General features: G+C 38.8%; 1 protein-coding gene across 13 annotated transcripts in view; it reads right to left on the bottom strand.

The window, feature by feature from the left end:
* LOC119771715 (NACHT, LRR and PYD domains-containing protein 12-like) overlaps positions 1-19,665 on the bottom strand; it is a 54,078-nt gene extending 34,413 nt beyond the window's left edge. For 9 of the 13 annotated variants that reach the window (XM_038267824.1, XM_038267829.1, XM_038267831.1 and 6 more), the window contains exons 1-7: positions 13,567-13,715; positions 12,502-12,624; positions 12,304-12,417; positions 9,765-9,843; positions 9,390-9,606; positions 7,468-9,271; positions 3,095-3,268 (exon numbers count right to left, since the gene is read on the bottom strand). In XM_038267824.1, coding sequence (XP_038123752.1) covers positions 3,095-3,268; positions 7,468-9,271; positions 9,390-9,606; positions 9,765-9,843; positions 12,304-12,417; positions 12,502-12,590 — 2,477 coding nt within the window. In that variant the 5' untranslated portion in view covers positions 12,591-12,624; positions 13,567-13,715. Of the gene's footprint in view, positions 1-3,094; positions 3,269-7,467; positions 9,272-9,389; positions 9,607-9,764; positions 9,844-12,303; positions 12,418-12,501; positions 12,625-13,566; positions 13,716-19,602 lie in introns of those variants that run through there. The other 4 variants (XM_038267828.1, XM_038267832.1, XM_038267836.1 and 1 more) reach the window with 2 other exon arrangements.
* Positions 19,666-22,237: the final 2,572 nt, after the last annotated feature.

Raw genomic sequence — 22,237 nt, 5'->3', positions numbered from 1 at the left:
GCAACCCGGACTCCTTAGTTATTGTCCTTGGTGACTTTAATAAAGGTAACCTCAGTCATGATCTTCCTAAATACAGACAGTTTATTAAATGCCCGACCAGAGCGGATAACATTCTGGATCACTGTTACACCACCATCAGAGATGCTTATCACGCTGTCCCCCGTGCTGCACTGGGCCAATCCGACCACGTCATGGTCCACCTGATTCCTGCTTACAGACAGAAACTAAAGCTCTGCAAACCTGTGGTGAGGAAATCAAAGAATTGGACCAGTGAGGCTGTGGAGGATCTTCAGGCGTGTTTGGGTTCTACTGACTGGGACATCTTCAGGGCTGCTACCAACAGTCTGGATGAGTTCACAGAGGCTGTGACATCATACATCAGCTTCTGTGAGGACTGCTGTATTCCATCACGAACCAGGGTGAATTACAATAATGACAAACCCTGGTTCACTGGCAAACTCAGAAGACTTAGGTTGGACAAGGAAGAGGCCTTCAGGAGCGGAGATAAATGCAGATTCAAAGATGCAAAATACAAGTTTAGCAAGGCGGTGAAAGAGGCTAAACGACTGTACTCTGAGAAGCTGCAAAACCATCTTTCTGCCAACGACTCTGCCTCTGTCTGGAAAGGGCTTAGGCAGATAACAAACTACAGGCCTAAAGCCCCCCACTCCATGAACGACCGACAGTTAGCCAACGACCTGAACAACTTCTACTGTCGTTTCGACAGACAGAGGGACAGTCATGCATCCACCCCCCACAACACCACCCAACAGATCACCTCCACCTCCTCAGTGACAACTCTTTCCATAAAAGAGAGAGATGTAAACAAAATCTTCAAAAAACAGAACCCCCGGAAAGCTGCTGGACCAGATTCTGTCACTCCATCCACTTTGAAGCTCTGTGCTGACCAGCTGTCTCCAGTGTTCACAGACATTTTTAACACCTCACTGGCGACATGTCAGCCTGCTTTAAATCCTCCACCATCATCCCTGTCCCCAAGAAGCCAAGGACCACAGGACTTAATGACTTTAGACCCGTCGCCCTGACCTCTGTGGTCATGAAGTCCTTTGAGCGTCTTGTGCTGTCACACCTGAAAGAAATCACGGACCCCCTCCTGGACCCCTTCCAGTTTGCCTACAGAGCCAACAGGTCTGTAGATGACGCTGTCAACCTGGCCCTTCACCACATTCTCCAGCACCTGGACTCCGCAGGAACCTACGCCAGGATCCTGTTTGTGGACTTCAGCTCGGCCTTCAACACAATCATCCCATCTCTGCTCCAGGAGAAGCTCTCCCAGCTGAATGTGCCTGACTCCACCTGCAGGTGGATCACAGACTTCCTGTCGGACAGGAAGCAGCACGTAAAGCTGGGAGCACAGTTCTCTGACTCACAGCTCATCAGCACTGGTTCCCCCCAGGGCTGTGTTCTTTCTCCTCTGCTCTTCTCCCTGTACACCAACAGCTGCACCTCCAGTCATCAGTCTGTCAAGCTCCTGAAGTTTGCAGACGACACCACTCTCATCGGACTGATCTCCGATGCTGACGAGTTCGCCTACAGGTGGGAGGCTGACCATCTGGTGACCTGGTGCAGGGAGAACAACCTGGAGCTCAACACTCTAAAAACAGTGGAGTTGGTTGTGGACTTCAGAAAGAGCGCAGCCCCTGCTACCCCCCATCACCCTCTGTGACTCCACCATTGACACTGTGGAGTCTTTCCGCTTCCTGGGAACTATCATCTCCCAGGACCTAAAGTGGGAGCTGAACATCGACTCCCTCACCAAGAAAGCCCAGCAGAGGATGTACTTCCTGCGGCAGCTGAAGAAATTCAACCTGCCCAGGACAATGATGGTGCAGTTCTACTCCTCCATCATTGAGTCCATCCTCACTTCCTCCATCACCATCTGGTACGCTGGTGCCTCCGTTAAGGACAAGAGCAGACTGCAGCGTGTCATCCGGTCTGCAGAGAAGGTGATTGGCTGCAACCTCCCATCTCTCCAGGAGCTGTACGCCTCCAGGACTCTGAGGCGTGCAGGGAAGTTTGTGGCTGATCCCTCGCACCCCAGTCACAAACTATTTCAGTCACTTCCCTCTGGCAGTAGGCTGCGGTCCATCAGGACCAGAACCTCCCGTCACAAAAACAGTTTTTCCCATCTGCTATCGGCCTTATCAACAAGGCCAAGAGCCGCCCGTGACACTGGACAATGTTTCTCTCCCCCATTCAGGATTTCTGCGTTACATTAACGCACAGTCTACTGTTTGTATATAGCTTCTGTGTGTATATATATATATATATATATATATATATATATATATTTATATATATTCTATCTTATTTTGTTATTTTGTTTTGTTTTGTTTTTTCTCTGCACCAACAACACCAAGTCAAATTCCTTGTAAGTGCAAACCTACTTGGCAATAAACTTGATTCTGATTCTGATTCAGATGTTGTCATCACATACAGAAATACAATTGCAATCATATTATGAGTAACAAAAGTTTTGAATGACAGTTAGAATGAGTTAATGCAGCAAGTCAATATTTGCAGTGTTGACCCCTCTTCTTCAGGACCTCAGCTATTCTCCCTAGAATGCTCTCAATCAACTTCTGGACCAAATCCTGACTGATAGCAGTCCATTCTTGCACAATCAATGCTTGCATTTCGTCAGAATTCCTAGGTTTTCGTTTGTCCACCATCTCTTGATGATTGACCACAAGAGACAGATTGTTTTACTGTTTGGCATCAAAGTTAATAGGATGGATAGTGTTTAGACTAATTGGATCTTATAGGTAGTTAATTGGATCCCAGCAGATTTTTTTCCAGTACCCACAATGTTTATATTCATCTTGACATTGCTTTAGGTGAGGAATTCAGTTAAATGCAGAGCTATGTAACTAATTTCTATTAAAGGATCCAAGTATTAATATCAAGTTCTGGTTCAGTCCACCTTTCCCTTCATATAAAACAGCACTAGCAGAGTTTAGTGAACTAATTCAATATTTTTCAGTGTAACTTGTTAAAGTTCATGACATAAACATTCTACATAAATTTAGTTATAAAACAAGCCTTCAAGTGTGTCCTGGACTGATGTTCAGACCTGAGAATTTCCAGTTTGCAGTTTGGACTCTTCAGTCCAGAAGACAGCAGCTCCACTCCAGAATCCTTCAGGTCGTTGTTACTCAGATCCATCTCTCTCAGATTAGAGGACTGGGAGCTGAGAACTGAGGCCAGACCTTCACAGCTTCTCTCTGAGAGGTTACAGGCATTCAGTCTGAAGAGGCAGAGATGAAAATGATGACAAAATGAACTTTTTCAGCGGCTCTTGAAGCTCAAACCAGAGCCATGCATGCCAAACCCCACAAAACAACATTGAGCTTAAAAACATTTCTATGTCTGTAACCTGGTTAAACTCTGGATGAATGTTTGATCTGGACAGACTGAGCTGCAAACATGACCTAATGTTCCTTTTGGAAAATTAAACTGCAGCTTTTTCCCTGATAGTGGAAAAGGGTTTCATTATATATATATATATATATATATATACACAGTTACCGAATGATATAGAAAAATAATAAACACTGTGAAGCGTTTCAGTAACTGCACCCCACGCTTGAAACGGCTGAAACAATGAGCCAAGTAATTTGATTTCATTTATAGTTTGTTAAAGACTCTGTTCAGGTTTGCAGGTAGAGGAGGATGAAATGCAAACCAAAAAATTTTATCTTTACAAACAGGGTTTAAGTGGAAAGATATTAGTCTGAGAAGGAATGAATTCTAAATCGGGAATATTTAGTCCAGCATTAAGACGGTATTAAACTGAAAGTAATATCCATTAAAGGAGAAAAAATACAAATAAATCATCAGTTATTTCAACAGGTTCTAAATCAGCAAAAAAAGAAAATTAAATAATTGTACTTGAACTTCTTAAGAGCCACATACAGTCATGGCCAAAGCTATTGAGAATGACACAAATATTATATTTTCACATGATCTGCTGCCCTCAGGTTTTCATGTGTGTATGTCAGATGTTGTCATCACATACAGAAATACAATTGCAATCATATTATGAGTAACAAAAGCTTTTAATGACAGAATGAGTTAATGCAGCAAGTCAATATTTGCAGTGTTGACCCCTCTTCTTCAGGACCTCAGCTATTCTCCCTAGAATGCTCTCAATCAACTTCTGGACCAAATCCTGACTGATAGCAGTGCATTCTTGCACAATCAATGCTTGCATTTTGTCAGAATTCCTAGGTTTTCATTTGTCCATGCATCTGTTGATGATTGACCACAAGTTTTCAATGGGATTAAGATCAGGGGAGTTTCCAGGCCATGGACCTAAAATCTCTATGTTTTGTTCCCTGAGCCAGTTAGATATCAGCTTTGCTTTATGGCGAGGTGCTCCATCATGCTGGAAAAGCCATTGTTCATCACCAAACTGCTCTTGGACGGTTGGGAGAAGTTGCTCTCGGAGGACATTCTGGTTCCGTTCTTTATTCATGGCTGTTTTTAGGTCAGACTGTGAGAGAGCCGACTCCCTTGGCTGAGAAGCAACCCCACACATGAATGGTTTCAGGATGCTTTACAGTTGGCATGAGACCAGACTGGTGGTAGCGCTCACCTCGTCTTCTCCCAACAAGCTGTTTTCCAGATCTCCCAAACAATCGGAAAGGGGATTGATCAGAGAAAATGACTTTCCCCCAGTCCTCAGCAGTCCACTCCCTGTACCTTTTGAAGAATATCAGTCTGTCCCTGATGTTTTTCTTGGAGAGAAGTGGCTTCTTTGCTTCCCTCCTTGAGACCAGGCCCTGCTCCAAGAGTCTCCGCCTCACAGTGCATGCAGATGCACTCTAACCTGCCTGCTGCCATTCCTGAGCAAGCTCTGCACTGCTGGTAACCCGATCCCGCAGCTGAAACACTTTTAAGAGACGGTCCTGGCGCTCGCTGGTCTTTCTTGGGCGCCCTTTAGCCTTTTTGGGAACAATGGAACCTCTCTCCTTGTAGTTCTTGATGATGCCATAGATTGTTGACTGAGGTGCAATCTCTCTAGCTGCGATTCTCTTTCCTGTTTTGGCCATTTTTGTGCAGTGCAATGATGACTGCACGTGTTTCTTTAGAGATAACCATGGTTCACAGAAGAAGAAACAATGATGCCAAGCACCAGCCTCTTTTTGAAGTGTCCAGTGGCGTCATTCTTACTCAATCATGACAGATTGATCTCCAGCCCTGTCCTCATCACCACCCACACCTGTGTTAATGGAGCAATCACTGATACGATGTTAGCTGGTCCTTTTATATGGAGGACCAACTCTGCCATATTTAAAAATGAATACAAAAGTAAATAAATGCTCAATAAATAAATAAGCATACAATTAATTGCCACCAAAAATACAATAAACAAATAAATTTAAGTAGAAATTAAATTATACAGTGAGACATAAATGTATATAACTCTTTTAATTAGCTTCTTTATTTATTTGCCTTTGTAATATTTACCTTATTTATTGTTTTGTTCTTTATAATCTTCAACTTTATTTTTTTATTACTTATACCTTTAAGTATTTATTTATGAGCATGTTATGATATTTTTGTCTGTTTTATTCTTCCTTTGTATTTTTTAACCCTATTTATTTCTACCCACCCTTTTTACATTTCTTTATGCATTTCTGCCTCATTATGCAAATGAAGAGGGGGGGTGACCTAGAGAGTCACCTTCTGCTCATTGGTTGGCGGCCATCTTCTTAACTCACAGAGCTCAGAGTACTAAGTTACATCTTCTCTTTTCTGTTGCTGTTGTTCAATAAAAGTACGTTTTAAGATGATTTGAGGTGAGAACATTATATTAAGCATCACCATATGGCCCATTCACAGATTTAATGCGTAATTTAAAAGAAAATGTTCTGAACTTGAGAGGACCGTGGCAAGCAGCGGAGCTCCGAAGCTAACGACAGCCAGATCTAACGGCAGCCCGTCTGCAGCGGCCCTCTCTCGGCATAGCCGTGTGTAAAGGACCGCTGGCTATGATGCCGATTTTTTGTTGTATTTGGCAAAGTTTGTCCCCACCAAGTATGTTCTTGTCAAGGATACGAGTCCCTACTCGCGTTCTAATGACTTCAGACTTGACTTCAGACTCTCCTCCTGTAGATTTTACCAATGTAGTAAAATGCTAACCAACCAATGAGCAGAAGTTGACTCTCTAGGACACACCCCCTCCTCATTCGCAGAATGAGGCAGAAATGCAGACAGAAATGTAAAAAAGGGCAGGTAGAAATAAATAGCGGCGAAGAAATAACTAGGGTAAAAAAATACAAAGGAAGAATAAAACAGACAAAAATATTATAACCTGCATAAAAATAACTTTTTAAAAATATAAGTAATTAAAAAATAAAGTTGAAGATTATAAAGGACAAAAAGAAGGCACATTATAAAAATAAGCAATGATATAGTATTAAGATGACATGACATTTCTTGCTTAAAAGCTAACACTCACCAGCCACTTTATTAGGTACACTTAATTTCTAAGCAGCCAATCACATGGCGGCAACTCAGTGCATTTAGCCATGTAGACATGGTCAAGACAATCTCCTGCAGTTCAAACCAAGCATCAGTATGGGGAAGAAAGGTGATTTGAGTGACTTTGAACGTGACATGATTGTTGGTGCCAGATTTTCACGCACAACCATCTCTAGGGTTTACAGAGAATGGTCCGAAAAAGAAAAAACATCCAGTGAGAGGTCAGAGGAGAATGGCCAGACATGAGTATTGTTGCTGACCATGTCCATCCCTTTATGACCACAATGTACCCAACTTCTGATGGCTACTTTCAGCAGGATAATGCGCCATGTCATAAAGCTGGAATAATCTCAGACTGGTTTCTTGAACATGACAATGAGTTCACTGTACTCAAATGGCCTCCACAGTCACCAGATCTCAATCCAATAGAGCATCTTTGGGATGTAGTGGAACGGGAGATTTGCATCATGGATGTGCAGCCGACAAACCTGCGGCAACTGTGTGATGCCATCATGTCAATATGGACCAAACTCCCCGAGGAATGCTTCCAGCACCTTGTTGAATCTATGCCACCAAGAATTGAGGCAGTTCTGAAGACAAAAGGGGGTCCAACCCGTTACTAGCATGGGGTACCTAATAAAGTGGCCGGTGAGTGTATATGTGTGACTTCATCTGTTTCTAGGTCTAGCGAGGATGAACATAATTCATGATTAACAAAACTAAAAAAAACAAAAAATTTAATATTTATTTTCTACTTTGATAAAAGAAATCATTTTGTACCGTGATTAAAAAACTATTTGTCAGGCCTCTTAGCTAAATCATATTCTGTAAAGCAACCTGACTAGTGTTTATTTAAATCAAAGGTATATTTATAAAACTGATAACATTAGTTTTACCAGGATAATAGTCACTCTTTCCTGGTTTTATCAGGAAAACCCAAATTCTGTCGGTACTCACAGAGCTTTGTTTGAAGCTTTGACCACTGGCAGCAACCTGAGAAGAACCTCCTCTGAAGCAGAGTATTTCTTCAGGTCAAACTCATCCAGATCTTCTCCTGACGTCACTAAGATGAAGGCCAGAGCTGACCACTGAGCAGGAGACAGTTTATCTGTGGAGAGACTTCCTGATCTCAGAGCCTGTTGGATCTCCTGGACCAGAGAACGATCATTCAGTTCATTCAGACAGTGGAACAGGTTGATGCTTTTCTCTGCAGACAGATTCTCAATGATCTTCTTCTTGATGTACTGAACTGTTTCCTGATTGGTCAGTGAGCTACTTCCTGTCTTTGTCATCAGACCTTGTAGGAGAGTCTGATTGGTCTGCAGTGAAAGACCCAGGAGGAAGCGGAGGAACAAGTCCAGGTGTCCATTTGGACTCTGTAAGGCCTTGTCCACAGCACTCTGATGGAGACTTCTTAGTTTCACTTTCTTAGATAATTTAGGTAAAAAGGAAGTCTTTTTTTGTTCTTCTTCCATAAGGTTGATTTTATAGGTGATGAAGGTCTGATGGACATGAAGAGCAGCCAGAAACTCCTGAACACTCAGATGGACGAAGCAGAACACCTTGTCCTGGTTCTGGTACAGCCCTCTCTCCTCTTTAAAGATCTGTGTGAACACTCCAGAGTAAACTGAGGCTACTCTGATATCGATGCCACACTCTGTCAGGTCTGATTCATAGAAGATCAGGTTTCCTTTCTGCAGCTGATTGAAAGCCAGTTTTCCCAGAGACTCAATCATCTTCCTGCTCTCTGGACTCCAGTGAGGATCTGTCTCAGCTCCTCCATCATACTTGACCTTCTTCACTTTGGTCTGAACCACCAGGAAGTGGATGTACATCTCAGTCAGGGTGTTGGGCATCTCTCCTCCCTCTCTGGTCTCCAACACATCCTCCAGAACCGTAGCAGTGATCCAGCAGAAGACTGGAACGTGGCACATTATCTGGATGCTTCTAGATCTATTGATGTGGGAGATGATCCTGCTGGCCTGCTTCTTATCTCTGAATCTCTTCCTGAAGTACTCCTCCTTCTGTGGGTCATTGAACCCTCTGACCTCTGTCACCATGCCAACACACTGAGGAGGGATCTGATTGGCTGCTGCAGGTCGTGTGGTTATCCAGAGGAGAGCAGAGGGAAGCAGTTTCCCCCTGATGAGGTTTGTCAGCAGAGCATCCACTGAGGTGGACTCTGTAACATCAGTCAGGATCTCCTTGTTGTGGAAGTCCAGAGGAAGTCGACTCTCATCCAGACCATCAAAGATGAACAGAACCTGGAAGTGATCAAAGCTGCAGATTCCTTTGGTTTCAGTGAAGAAGTGATGAACAAGTTCCACCAAGCTGAACTTTTTCTCTTTCAGCACATTCAGCTCTCTGAAGGTGAATGGAAATATGAACTGGATGTTCTGGTGGGCTTTGCCTTCAGCCCAGTCCAGAGTGAACTTCTGTGTTAAGACTGTTTTCCCAATGCCAGCCACTCCCTTTGTCATCACTGTTCTGATTGGCTGATCTCTTCCAGGTGGGACTTCAAAGATGTCTTCTTGTCTGATTGTTGTTTCTGGTCTGGTTGGTTTCCTGGATGCTGTTTCAATCTGTCTGACCTCATGTTCATCATTGACCCCCCCAGTCCCCCCCTCTGTGATGTAGAGCTCTGTGTAGATCTGGTTCAGAAGGGTTGGACTTCCTGCTTTAGCGATCCCCTCAAACACAGACTGGAACCTCTGCTTCAGACTGGATTTAAGGTTATGTTGACAAACTGAAGCAAAAAGCTCTGAAAGATGAAGGTTTATTGTTAGCATTGAAATAATTCCTTTCAACTCATTTTCTGTTCTTATGGAATAAATTAATAATTTATCCATCATGTTAAATCTTTATAGAAATCCTCTTACTGCTCTGCAGACGATCAGCCAGCTCCTCCTGCTTCATCCTCCTCAGGAAGGTCAGGGTGATCTTCACCAAAGCCTCTCTGCTCCTCCTCTGCTCTTCATCCTCTCCTTCCAACACCTCCTCATCCTCCCTTTGAGCTTCTGGATCATCTGGACTCAGAAGCTTCTGGATCTTCTTCAGCTCCTTCTTCACAAAACTAACAATGTTTTCCTCCAGCAGCTGAACAGAACAATAAATGAAGGACACATCAGACTGAGATCATGGAGCCAAACATCAGATCCATGTTGGACAGACTGACAGTCCTCTGGTCCACAAAGTGCAGCATGGAGATGACTGAACAGAACCCATGGAGAAGTAGTTGTAGTTCATGTACAGACCATAAATATGGAGTCCAGCTGGGTTTGATGCTGCTGGGCAGATGGAGCACTGGGAACCTCTGAGTTCTGCTGGTTCACTCTGTGGAGGAACCAGGAAGCATTAACTCACATTCTGTAGAACAACAAACAGACAAAGACCAAGGTCCTTCTGGTGTCCTGATCCTAAAGCTTTATGTCTTTTCACTTCTCTCAGGGACGACTTTCTGTAGCAAAGAAGCTCCTACCTGATTAGAGTTTGAGTTTCTGATGCTCAGCATTATACAGAAGTGAAAATATTCTAAATCCATTAAATATCATAGGTTTAATATTTCATAAAATAATTGAATTAATAATTGACCAAATATCATTTAAAAACTGTTAAATCAATAACAACCATTCAGTCTTTTTTTTTTAAATGTCTCTGAAATATTTCAGTTTCATTAAGCTGCAGCTGCTGTTGTAGTTTCTTAGAGAAATGTCTTCTTACCAACGTTTCCCATCCCTAAATCTAACTCTACTGAAGGATCAGTAAATCTAATCCTAGTCTGTGATCAGAGGCTTTAGCTGCTGTTTCAATGACTGACAGGAAGCTGGAGACACAGTTATTAAATCTTAACTGATTAGTTCATGAACATATTCCAGAGCAGCAGCCTGTGTGAGAACAATGAAGGCAAGTTAATCAGACAGAACAACGTCCAAAGAAAGGTTAAGAAATTTACATCCTGAGTTTAATCTGTTTTCTCCATGATAGACATGGTCCAACATCTGCAGAAAGCTAACAGGATTCATGTACAGAAATAATGTTGGTCCTCAGTAAGGCTGCAACAAGGCATTTCTTTACTTGAAATCAAGAACTTTTTTAAAAAAATTAAAAATAACATTTCTTTTATATTCTAGTTTGAGATTAAAGCAAAAATAAATCAGATGAAAACAGGCTTTTGAAAGGGAAGTTTAGGCATTTCTAGAGGTAAATTATTTATGGATTGGTCTTTAATTTGGTCATTTATCTTCAATTATGTGTTTCCTTAAAGTAATTCTGTTTGAAAATCATCTTATTCAACAAATGAACTAAAACTGTGTGAGAAACGTGTCAGAAACACAAAGTCAGGAATAAAGCAATCGACTAGAGTCTGAACTGGGAACAAATTATTCTGTCATTGATTTTTTTCTATAAAATGATTCATCTGAATTCTGGCTTCAGCAGAAATCAGCCTGACCCCTGCTGGACCAACAGGTGAACTACAGACACTTAGAAACACCTCCAACAATGTTTCCCCTGAACTCACTGGAGACTGAATTAGTGGAAAAATGAGTCGATTCAGTTTCAAACAGTTAAAACATTTAGACAGAGCTCACCTCTTTGCAGCTGAAGGTTGGTCTGATTTAAAATCAATATAATGATCCGTTGACCAGTCGCTCTTTAAGGAAACACAGCTGGGTTCTGGTTCTGGTTGGAGGTTCTGTTGGATCCTGAAGGAAAAACCCTGAATTCAGTCTCAGTCTAATAATGTCATTAAAGTTAAACAGTGAAGCCCAGAACTCTAAAGTGTCCCACAGTGGCTCTAGTTTGAAGTGGATCCAAATATTCCTGGTTTCACTGTAAATTGTATATTAATGATGGATTAATAATTAGCTCTGATGATAATTAATAAGGGATGATGTTTGGGTTTGTTAGCAGGAACTGAGCAATAATCAGAAAGTCTGGATGTAGAACAGTGTTTGATGTGTTCTGATCTTCTATCCTGATAAACTTTCTTCCTTTGGATCAGAGTCAGAACTGCTGATGGAGAAACAAGTTCATTTATCTTCTAGTTGATTGTTTTACTTGTTCTAGTCTAAAACTGATGATCAAACCCCTTTAGAGCAGCTGCTTTATTCTCAGCTGATCATTTCTGAGCTTCTGTTCAGCTTTTTATGGTAATACAGGCCATGGTGGTGCATTCAAAGACCTTTCATTAATGTAGTAATCCACACTAAGTTTCCTATCAAAGATTCATCTTGTTCTTATCATCAATCTTCCTCCCAGCAGCAGGTCAATGATCTTGTATTTCTGATGACATGTAGCGGCTGCTGAAGGAGACTGTGGAGCAGTTTGCTAATAATCAGACTGATGATCATTTTGAATGAACACAGATGAACTTTAGAAGCTGCTGATTTCACCGATGTTTGCAGATAACAGTGAGAGATCATGTTTTCCATCAGATTTAGTTTGATGGTTTAGTTTCCATCTAATAGTTGAATCAGCATCATGACTTGCCTACATGTGCATCACCTTAAGCTCTGCAGAAGCACCAACTCTGGTTCACTAATGTGACACAAGGTGATCCAGAAAGATTCAACTGGATGGAAGAACAACTGATTTTAGCTCCAATATCATCTAACAAGATCATTTCATATCATCACAATAAAACAATCCTTTGATTATTTCCATTATTTAGCCTCCATCTCTCACTGCTTCACATGTGAACACAGACATGTGAGAGAAAGAGTTGAGTTCACATTAATATGTTGGAATGAAGTTAGTTTAAACTGATTAGTGGAACATTTAGAAACAGCTCACCTGTTTCCTGATGGAAGTTGGTCTGATTTAAAATCAAGGACTTCATCCTTTGACCAGTTGCTCTTTAAAGACACACAGCTGGGTTCTGGTCCAGGTTCTGGTTCTGGTTGTTTCCTGTGAATAAAGATGGTTTGGTGATGTTCATGCTGAGCTCTGACATGGAGAAGAGTCCTGGACAGTTAGAGATGGTGATCTGACCTCTGAACTTTGCTCTGGTCCTCATGTTCTCCACACAGAGTGGTTTTAGAGGGAGGGACTCTGTCCTCTCTGTCCTCACACTGATCCATGCTGCTCACTTCACATCAGCTCACACACCTGCAGCTGCAGCCAAGAACACAGGATGAAGCTACATTAACATTCACTGATTCCCACCTGTAGGATGCAGTAGCTGTTTACCATCTATTACAGAAATAAAGATGTGATGCTAAACTATATCTAACATTAAAAACTAAAGCAAATGACTGATGAAATTGGTCAGAAATTAAACCATTTTTAAATTAATTAAATAATTATAGTTTGGAATTAAAGTGAATGAATTTCAGACTCCAACTCTATGATGTTAAAATATTATTCAGTCAAACTTCTTCCCGCATTATGGTGCTACGGGGGTGCAGTGTTAGCGCGCACGACCCATGTATGGAGGCCTTAGTCCTCCATGGGGCCTTGAATCCAGCCTGTGGTCCTTTGCCGCATTCCTCTCCCCGTCTCTCCTAACATCTTTCCTTTCAGCCCACTGTGCAAAAAACGAGCTACTAGCGCCGCAAAAGATACTACTTGGTGCATCAGAAACTCAGAACATCTGGACCCTATGTGTTTCTAAACCATCAAACTAAACAGATGGATTTTATGCTCCATTAAAGCTTCAGACAGTTTAATACAAGGAAATATATATTTTTAATAAAAATGATATTTAATAACATTGATGATCTTATTATGAAAGGCTCCACAGGAAGCAGCTGCTCTGCTTGTCGATTGACATTAAAGGAGAAAATGAAAGTTTGATCTAAAGACCTGAAAAAGAAGTATTTTTTAAGGGAAGAACAAACATCATCTGCTCTTCATGTTGACTGTTTCAGAAAATAATCTAGTAATCCTGGAGATTTTCCTTCATTTAGAGTAAAATGTAAACTTCTTTTGGACTTAAACTGGTCTGGAATAAAAACAGAATGTTTTCTAAAAACCCCAGAAAGCAGAAACAGACTGTTAAACGATTTAACCTCAACTTTTACTATTAATCATTATTAAATAGAAAGTTAAACTTACGGCGTCTTTAGGCGAAGCAGAGAACAGACGACGGTCTGAAGAAAACAGACTCTGAGATGGAGGCAGAAAAGGAGAACCAGTAGAACCAGTTTACCTGCAGTCAGAGCTTCACCTGAGATGGAGGCTGGGCAGGTAGGAGGAGTTAAGGTGAGGGACGGTAACCATGACAACAGAACAAGAGCTTTCACTTTGAGTTCTGATTTTTATTGATAACATTTGTAGTTACATTTTAGATTTCCTTCTGTATTTATCTCTCTTAGTTGTTGTTCAGTAATTTCCATTAGTTGTTATTTTTACTTATATAATTCTATTCTATTTTTTTTATTATTAGATCCCCTAAAATCTTAAAGTTAAGGAGTAATTTTTTTCTAGTCTTTTGCTGAATTTAATGATTACTTCTACGAAACTGAATCATAGAATATGATCTATATTGATATGAAACTATATTGATAAAGACATGATGTAACAGCTGCAACAAAGCAGGAAAACAGAGAATAGAATGTGTCCATCTGGAGCCCAGTTAGGTTATAGAAAAACCCTGATAGAGACATGGATGAAGACAGGAGGCTGGAAAACACTGCAGATGATGGATCAAATTCTGGGAAGCAGGACATTCTCCATCTATTTCCCCTTTAGGAGGTTTTTCATTTACATGTTGATCATGTTTCTAGTTCTATTTTCATTTTAATGCTGTTTGCAGCTTTAATGCTGTAAATATCAGAGCTCTAAAAATATTCAGCTGCTCATCAAGGACTGAGGTTCAGTTCAGTTTATATCATCCTGTCTGAAATTAGAATTTAGAACAAAACTAGACTGAGTCAGTTTATTTCATTGCTTCTCTACCAACACAGTTAGAGATGGAGGAAAATTAACTCATTATCTGATCCTAATAATGAAAAAAATAAGAGTTTTAAAAGTTATATATTTAAGGAGGAAAAATATATTTTCCCTCTAGTATTTAAGCACAGTAGTTTTAGCAGCTCTGATTGCTGATCAAGCTCTGCACTGGTGGCAGCATGATGCTGCAGCTTCCCTCTCATCAGAGAACGTTCCTGGAGCTGGTTGGACGTCCTGAAGCTTCTTTTCTGCAGCTGAACTTCTCAGCTTAAAGTTCAGTCTGACTTAGTTTCCATCTATCAGAGGTTGATGATGTTTAAACATGATTATAGCAGCTAGTAACAGATGACTCACCCTAGATCTGCTGCTCCAGGATAATTACTGAACCCTGCAGGAAGATCTTTGGACTCGTCACTCTTCATAGAAACACAGCTGGGTGATGGAGACTCTGCTCTGTTCTCCTCTGTGTTCATAACTATAACTGATGTTCTCTGCAGACATGAAGTCAATCTGAGAGGAAAACAGAGACTCTCAGTTAACATGTGGTTCAGTCCCAGTGTTCCCAGTTAGCTGCTCTCTGATCTGTCCTGTAGAGCAGGAAGCTGATTCTATTCTCAGTAAATCTGACAGAAAGTCTGACTGTTTCTAAGTGGGTCGCTCTGTCAGCTAAAGACATTTTTTAGAGTCTCAACTCCAGTTAACGATTAATTGATTATTAAATTAGTTGATGATTATTTCAATAATCAATTAATTATTTAAGTCCTAATTTTATGTAAAGTTTTTCTACTGTAAAACTTTTCAAACGGATTCTTCTAGCATGTAATGATCAGAACAGGTTTCGTTTCTTCCAGTTTCCAGACTCTGTTTACTGTCTGTTCACTTGGCTTCAAATGATCCAACAGAACCAGCAAATAAAATCAGATTAAAACAAAGAAGCTCAGGTCCTAAAAATGAGTCTCAGCTAAAAATGAACTGAAGGTGTTTGTCTCTCTGCAGCATTTTAGTTCAAGACAAGCTTGTTCTTCATTGAGTGAAATGACTAATGATGGGCAGAGGAACCAGAAACTTTACTAAAGAGCAACGATGCTTCATTATTGTTTCACTCCAGTAAAAGTAGAATACAGCAAACTACACATTAAATGATCTTTTAAATAAAGTTACTATAGTAAATGGAAGTAGTACCCAGCTCTGCTGGTTTAGGTTAGGCTGATGCAGAAGGCAGCAGGTTCAGAAAGCATTTGGTTAATTGAACTGATCTGAGGTGATGTTTCTGAGCTCCGATGGTCACTTTGCTTTATTTAGTGTAACCATTACAAGCAGTTAATGAAAATGTTATAAATATTCTGAAACCTTGATGAAAGTAAGTTTAAATAAAACCCACAGCCATTAAGAATCCAAAGTAAAGTAATTAATTATCAATAAACAACTTATTGTAAAACATTACTGCATATAAAGTAATAAAACAAATGATAAAGTATCCTATAAACACATTTTACTGTAGTTATTGCAGAGGTAATAAATTTATAGTAGATAGTCTACTGTATAATCTACCACACTGCATCTAAAGTTGGTCGGTTTGTAATTAGGAACTATTATATGCTATAAATATGTAGTAAATATTAACTATTTTCTGCTCTAAATGATCTGTGAGAGAAACTAAACAAGCAGCAACTCATCCGCATCGTTTTCCTGGGGAAAAAAGTATTCAAATATTCACTTTAATTAAATAAACGGAGATCGATGGATCTCAATCAGGCATCTTAGTTCATCTTTGCAAAGAGAGAACAGTTCATCATATCCTCCTTATTACATGGTAATCTGTCCTGTTCTTATCTGGGCAGAATCAAAACAAATAACAGACACTTTGGTTAAACAGTAAAATGATAAGAATAAACCTCGAGAAAGGATCTGGCTTGTTATGGGTATAAATATTTCTAACACTGACTCAGGCATTTTGTGGCCTTGTACACTGTAGGTGAAACAGACTGGCTAAATAGCACAACTCAATATATGAAATAAGATACATCTAAATTTTCTGACCACAATCGTCCCTCAAGCTTCATTAATAACTTTCTTTGATGTCCGAACAATGAGTCCTTAAGGAATCAAAATATACACAGAAGATGCAAAACTATGTATTAAAAAATGGAAATGTGCAAAAAAGCCTTATTTTAATTATATTTGTTTGCTTTTTCTTTCTCTTAGCTTGATTTAATCTTTAAATGGATATTTATATATTGATTAATATACAGAATATTAAATAAATAAATGATTAACATCAGATAAACAATTAAGAGTTACCATAATAATAATAAACCATGATAATCATAATATTGTGAACCATATGGGTCTGATGTTCAGGAAACAAAGTACAAATACTTTGGTTCCTTACTGAAGTAGAAATGTTGGCTATCTATACTTTTCTGTAGTAATTATTCTTTAAACAACTTTTTCCTTTTACTCCTTACATTTTTAAAATATATTTGATAGTTTTGTTTCATTTAAAAATTATGGCCTGTTGATATTTTAAAAAAATAAATAAAAACCATCAAAATAATTTTCATCCAGACAATTAATTTCTGTGGTTGAACTTGGTACCCAAACTTCACCACAAACAAAATAAATAGTTTTTCAAGATGATGCAAAGTTAAATCTGACACCATTAGTTATAAAACTAAAAAAAAATTAAATCTAAGGAAGTTATCATCCAAAAATGCTCCTTTAGTAGGGCAGAGCAGTAACCGGGTTTAAATCCTTTGTTTTTTTAACATTGTTTGATGCATTACTTTTGCTTTAATACTTAAGTAGTTTTACTGAGTAAAAAGCTAAGGTTTCTCCTCTAACTTCTAGCAAAGTGTTTTTAAACAGCAGGATTTCTAATAAAGCTGAATAGTTGGGACTCCTCAGTGAAGGACTGATGCTGGGCTTCTATAGTCTATGTACTTTCAGGCAATTCGTTTTTTTTTTCTTGAAAACCAAAACCAAAAATGGATACTATTTCTGTTTTTCCATTTACGAATCAATAACGGAAAAACGGAGAACAAAGCTGTTTTCCCTTTCCTGTCACCAGAATTTAGAAAAGAAAAAACAGAAAAACTTGATGTAAAAAACGGCCCGTTTTTTGGATTTCGCAAATTCCATTTAGCATTTTCTTCTTCAGAGTTGAAAGATGAAGAAGGTTTGACGGCTGGCCCGGAAATGCAGGACAGTATTTCAAAATAAAAGCCTAGATAAACGTGAACATAATGCAAGCCTGTTGAAAAAATAATGAAGCTTAGAGAATATATTAGAAGAAAAAGAGGACTTTTTATGTTACAACAATGTAGTTTATTGTAGAGACGTGAGCTTTATTACATTATTGTGTGTTTTATTGTGGGGGGGTGATGTCTGGGCAAGATGGAGGTTGAGATGAAAACCTGTTGCTGTTAAATCATGTGACTACAAAGATTATGTCTAAAATATTTAAAATAGCTTGACTATGGGGAAATCAAATCAAGATTGTTAAGAGAATGTCTTTTCTCATTCATCCCAGCCTGTATCTTCTCCATAGTGAAGGTACACACATGCCACTTACAGATTAACTTCTTTTTAATCAGCTGAATTATTAAAATTGTCTTTTTTTGAAGCAGCAAAATCCCTATCAGTAGAATAACCTCATGAAAAAAATGTTAAACAGCCGTGTACAGACTCATCTGCTAAAAAACCAACCCAGAAAAAGGTTTCTGTACTGAGGATATTCTGCAGGGGCTTTTCTGGACAATCAGCTCAGGGTTCTGGTAGAGGATCCTCAGAACTGGACCAGCTTTCTGGATAAGTTTGTTCAGCAAATGAGCAAAGAATTGCACTTTCTAAAACAGACTTAGAAAAGATAGGCAATGCAGCTCATCTAGCTGTTGTTTAGATTGGAGCTTGGTTTCTTTATAAATAAGAATCTCCACCTATAGGCTATTTAATAAGGGTGATTCATTTTAGTAAAAATGTAATCAATAATTTCCATGGAGGAGAGAGGAAGCACTAAGGAACTCCCATGAAAGGCTGCTATAGATCCTACAAACTAGACGCTTTTCTAGCCCCGACAGGAAGAGTTTAACTTTTTAATTAGCATCTTTTGTATGACAAATAGGAAATATATGAGGCACTCTATCCCAGTGGCAGTATTTGGTGTGGGTGAAGATAAAACAATTAAATCAATCAAAAAAAATCTTTGTTTCTCTGTTAGCTTGAAAAATATGTACTGTTCACTAAAATTAATACACATATAGAGAGTAATCCTATGCGAAGGTGGATTTTCCTTGATGAGAAAAATATTCATTAAGTAAACTTTCTATCTTTTTGGTTTACAGCTTCTGATTAGCGTTTGTCTTACATGTTCCACCAATAAAACACACAATAATGTAATAAAGCTCACGTCTCTACAATAAACTATCATGTCGTAACATAAAAAACTCCTCTTTTTATTCAAAAGACATCTCTACGCTTCATTTTTTCTACAGGCTTGCATTATGTTACGTGAATAACTTTTATTTTTTTTATTAAACATTTTGAACAAATGTACAAAATCACGTGGTCTGTAAATACATGAAGTCAAGGCCAAAAAAAAAATCAAATAAAATGAAGACAAGGGGGCATTATGTTAGACGTTTATCTAGGCTTTTATTTAAAATATTGTCCTGCACCTCCGGGCAAGCCGTCAAACCTTCTTCGTCTTTAAACTCTGAAAAAGAAAATGCTAAGTGGAACTGGCGAAATCCTAAAGTTTGTTTGTTTGTTTGTTGTTTTTTTCCCCCAATAAATTCTGGTGACAGGAAAGGGGAATCGGCTTTGTTTTCAGTTTTTCCGTTATTGATTTGTAAATGGAAACACGGAAGTAGTTTCCGTTTTTGGTTTTTCAAGAGAGAGAAAACGAGTTGCCTGAAAGAACACGGACCTTCTTCCCTCCACCTCTCTATCTGAGCTCCTTTAATAGTTCCTGTGTTTGATCTGCTGATTTCTGATCAGACTTTGACAGATATGTGGATCAGACATTTAGCAAACTACGGAACAGATCACTTCCTTATTGGTTCAACACGAGATCAAAGGTTTACCTGAGAAATAAAAGTCTGACCCTCCTGTCTGCGGTGGAGGAACATATTTCACTTTAAGCCAAAGAAAAGTTTCAAACCGATCCTAAAGTGTTTAGCAGAAAGTGTCATTACTCACCCTGCTGACTGTCTGGATGTCTGCGACTTAAAATGGAGTCAGAAGGAAAATAACTGAAATACTTTCAGTTTCACCTGATCTCATGATTGGCTGTTAAACTAACGTCCTTAAACAGGATGACAATGAAACGTTTCCTGCAATAAAAGGAGCAGGAAGAACAATTCTCACTGACTTCAGCCTCATTCATGTTTTAAAATCTATAAATCCAATCAGTCATTTTTTTCTATGTCTGTGAAAATACACATATAGATAAACACAATGTTGTTAATATGCTGAGGATGTTTGCAAACCTAGGAAACCAAGTCAAGTGGATTATTTTTAAACTTTTACGGAATGTTGTTAATATTTTCCTACATCATCCTCAATTGTACTTTTTTATCTTCCCTTTTCCTTTCTTTTCTTTCTATTCTCTTTTTTCTTTTAGATTTTTACACCTCCTTTTTCATGAACGATTTTGTTTATATTTATAATTAAGCTGAATATAAGCTGAATAAATATGAATATTTAAACATTACTTTAAATCTTCTCCAGTTTTCCACTTCAGCCACAGAAACATGTGTTTTAGTTTGATTTTAACAAAAAGATATTTAAAGTCATTATTTCTTCTGCTAGTTTCTCAGGTTGCAGTGAAAATGTTTGCAGACCAGCTGGTCAGAGGCCAAACTTTGCTCTCTGCTAAACTCAGAGTGTTTGTAGAACCATCAGCTCCTTCAATCCTCTTGATTTCATAAACAGTCCTGATGCTCTTTTGGAGCAGAGCAATTAATAATTATTATCCTCCTCTTTTTTTTTTACAATGAATAAAGACATCAATGCTTTGTTTTAATGATTTTTAATGATTGCTGTAAAGGAAGAAAATATTCTAACATAGTTAACTTTGGAAAAAGATTGGCTTCTGATTCTTCCCTTCCCCAGGTCCACTCGGCGAGCTGCGTTTGGTAATAAAACCAACATTGCGTGTTGACGTCACAGAATTACAGAGTTTAATCCAATATAAGACAATGCATACACTTTAGAAATAAGACAATGCACAAACCTACACCAGAAACTGCAGAACAACAGAGACATACATTCCATTACCTGACATAGGAGGAAAGAAAGCAAAGAGTACAGAGACATCTTTGGAGAGTTGCAAGGGCAAATCTGATCTTTTTCTTCTATTTAGAAAGCTTTATCCTCTTGTATCTAATCCATTCAAAAAGGGGCTGGCCCTCGGTCCTCCAACCAAACGCCATCTCTGACACTGCTAGGGCTTCCCCTTATTTACTGCAAACATCTGGGGTCATTTGCTTCTTTGTTTTAACAAGAAAAGGCGGAAAGCTTGTCCTGGCATCTAGAATTCCTAAAGTCATAAAACACAAGATAAGCTCTCACAGACAGCTTGTGGAATGCGGGGGGCCTCACCATCCCTGGTTGTTTATTCTGGAAGACTTTTGACCTTCTGTAAACCAAGCAGAAATCTCTCCTGCAGGCTTAACTGTTATTCACCCCCCAGGAGATACTCATTTTAAGGCCTCCTGTGCTTTGAATACTTACCCATTAGTAGTTTTAAATCATTAACACAGCCTTGTTCAAAATTAAGAAATATGTTCAAGTGAGAGTGTTTACACATGCCATAAGATTAACTGTAATAAAGTCTAAAAAATAATCATTTTTCTTTAACATTGCCTATTTTTAATAAAGCATGATTGTAGATGCATAATTTCTTGCTCAACAGATCTCATATTGATATTAATTTCTGACAGAAAGAAATGAGTAACATATGCAAAGAGAACAAACCACAGTGTCTGTGATTCATCCTTGAGTTCATTTAATAAAAAGTTTAGTCACTAACACTGAGCCCTGAGACACCCCACCTAGAATTATACTTAATTTTATTGTCATGGTGACTCACATATTCGGTGTTTATTGCTGTCTAGTTTCTAAATATCTAGTGACCCTGTTTAGCTCTAAACCTCTTATTCCATACCTTTGCTGTGATCGGGACAATCTAAACCTTTTTTCAAGTCTATCACTCCAACTGAGTTTTATTTAATCATTTTTGAAGAGAACAGCCGTTTTAACGTGCATGTCTTATATTTATTTTGTTTCAGAACAGTTCAATATAACTGCAGTACTCATAAGACACAGCAGATGGCAGCAAAACAGCCTCTCCAGTAATAATCATTGAACAAATTCCTTCATATTTCAACTTTTATGTCATTTCTTTCATCTGTGATATTTATTAGTGCCAAATCTGTTGAGCGAAAACTTCTAAAACCAAACTGATTTTCATTCAAATGAAAATATATTTATATAAAAGAATCAATTTTAACAAAACATTTGTCAAAGATTTCTGAAAACAGAGAGCAAAGATATAGACCTGTAATTATTAAGATTGAACTTATTACCCTATTTGAAAAGATGGATAATCTTTTTATTTATTCAGGAAATAAACACTGTTATAGATTTCACCAAAGTAATGGGTTTCCTTTCCAACTATCATTAATATACGATGGAATAGATTCAGACTAACATTATGGTAAATGGTATGTACTTATATAGCACCTTTTTTCAAGTCAGGAGAGTTGACCAAAGTGCTTTACACTACATTCATTCACCCATTCATGCACACACTCACACACTGATGGTGGCA

This window comes from Cyprinodon tularosa, unplaced genomic scaffold (assembly GCF_016077235.1).
Source record: "Cyprinodon tularosa strain WSP-4 unplaced genomic scaffold, ASM1607723v1 ctg686, whole genome shotgun sequence".
Lineage (NCBI taxonomy): Eukaryota > Metazoa > Chordata > Actinopteri > Cyprinodontiformes > Cyprinodontidae > Cyprinodon > Cyprinodon tularosa.
The sequence above is the reverse complement of the archived record's forward strand: the minus strand, read 5'-3'. Positions and strand labels throughout refer to the sequence as shown.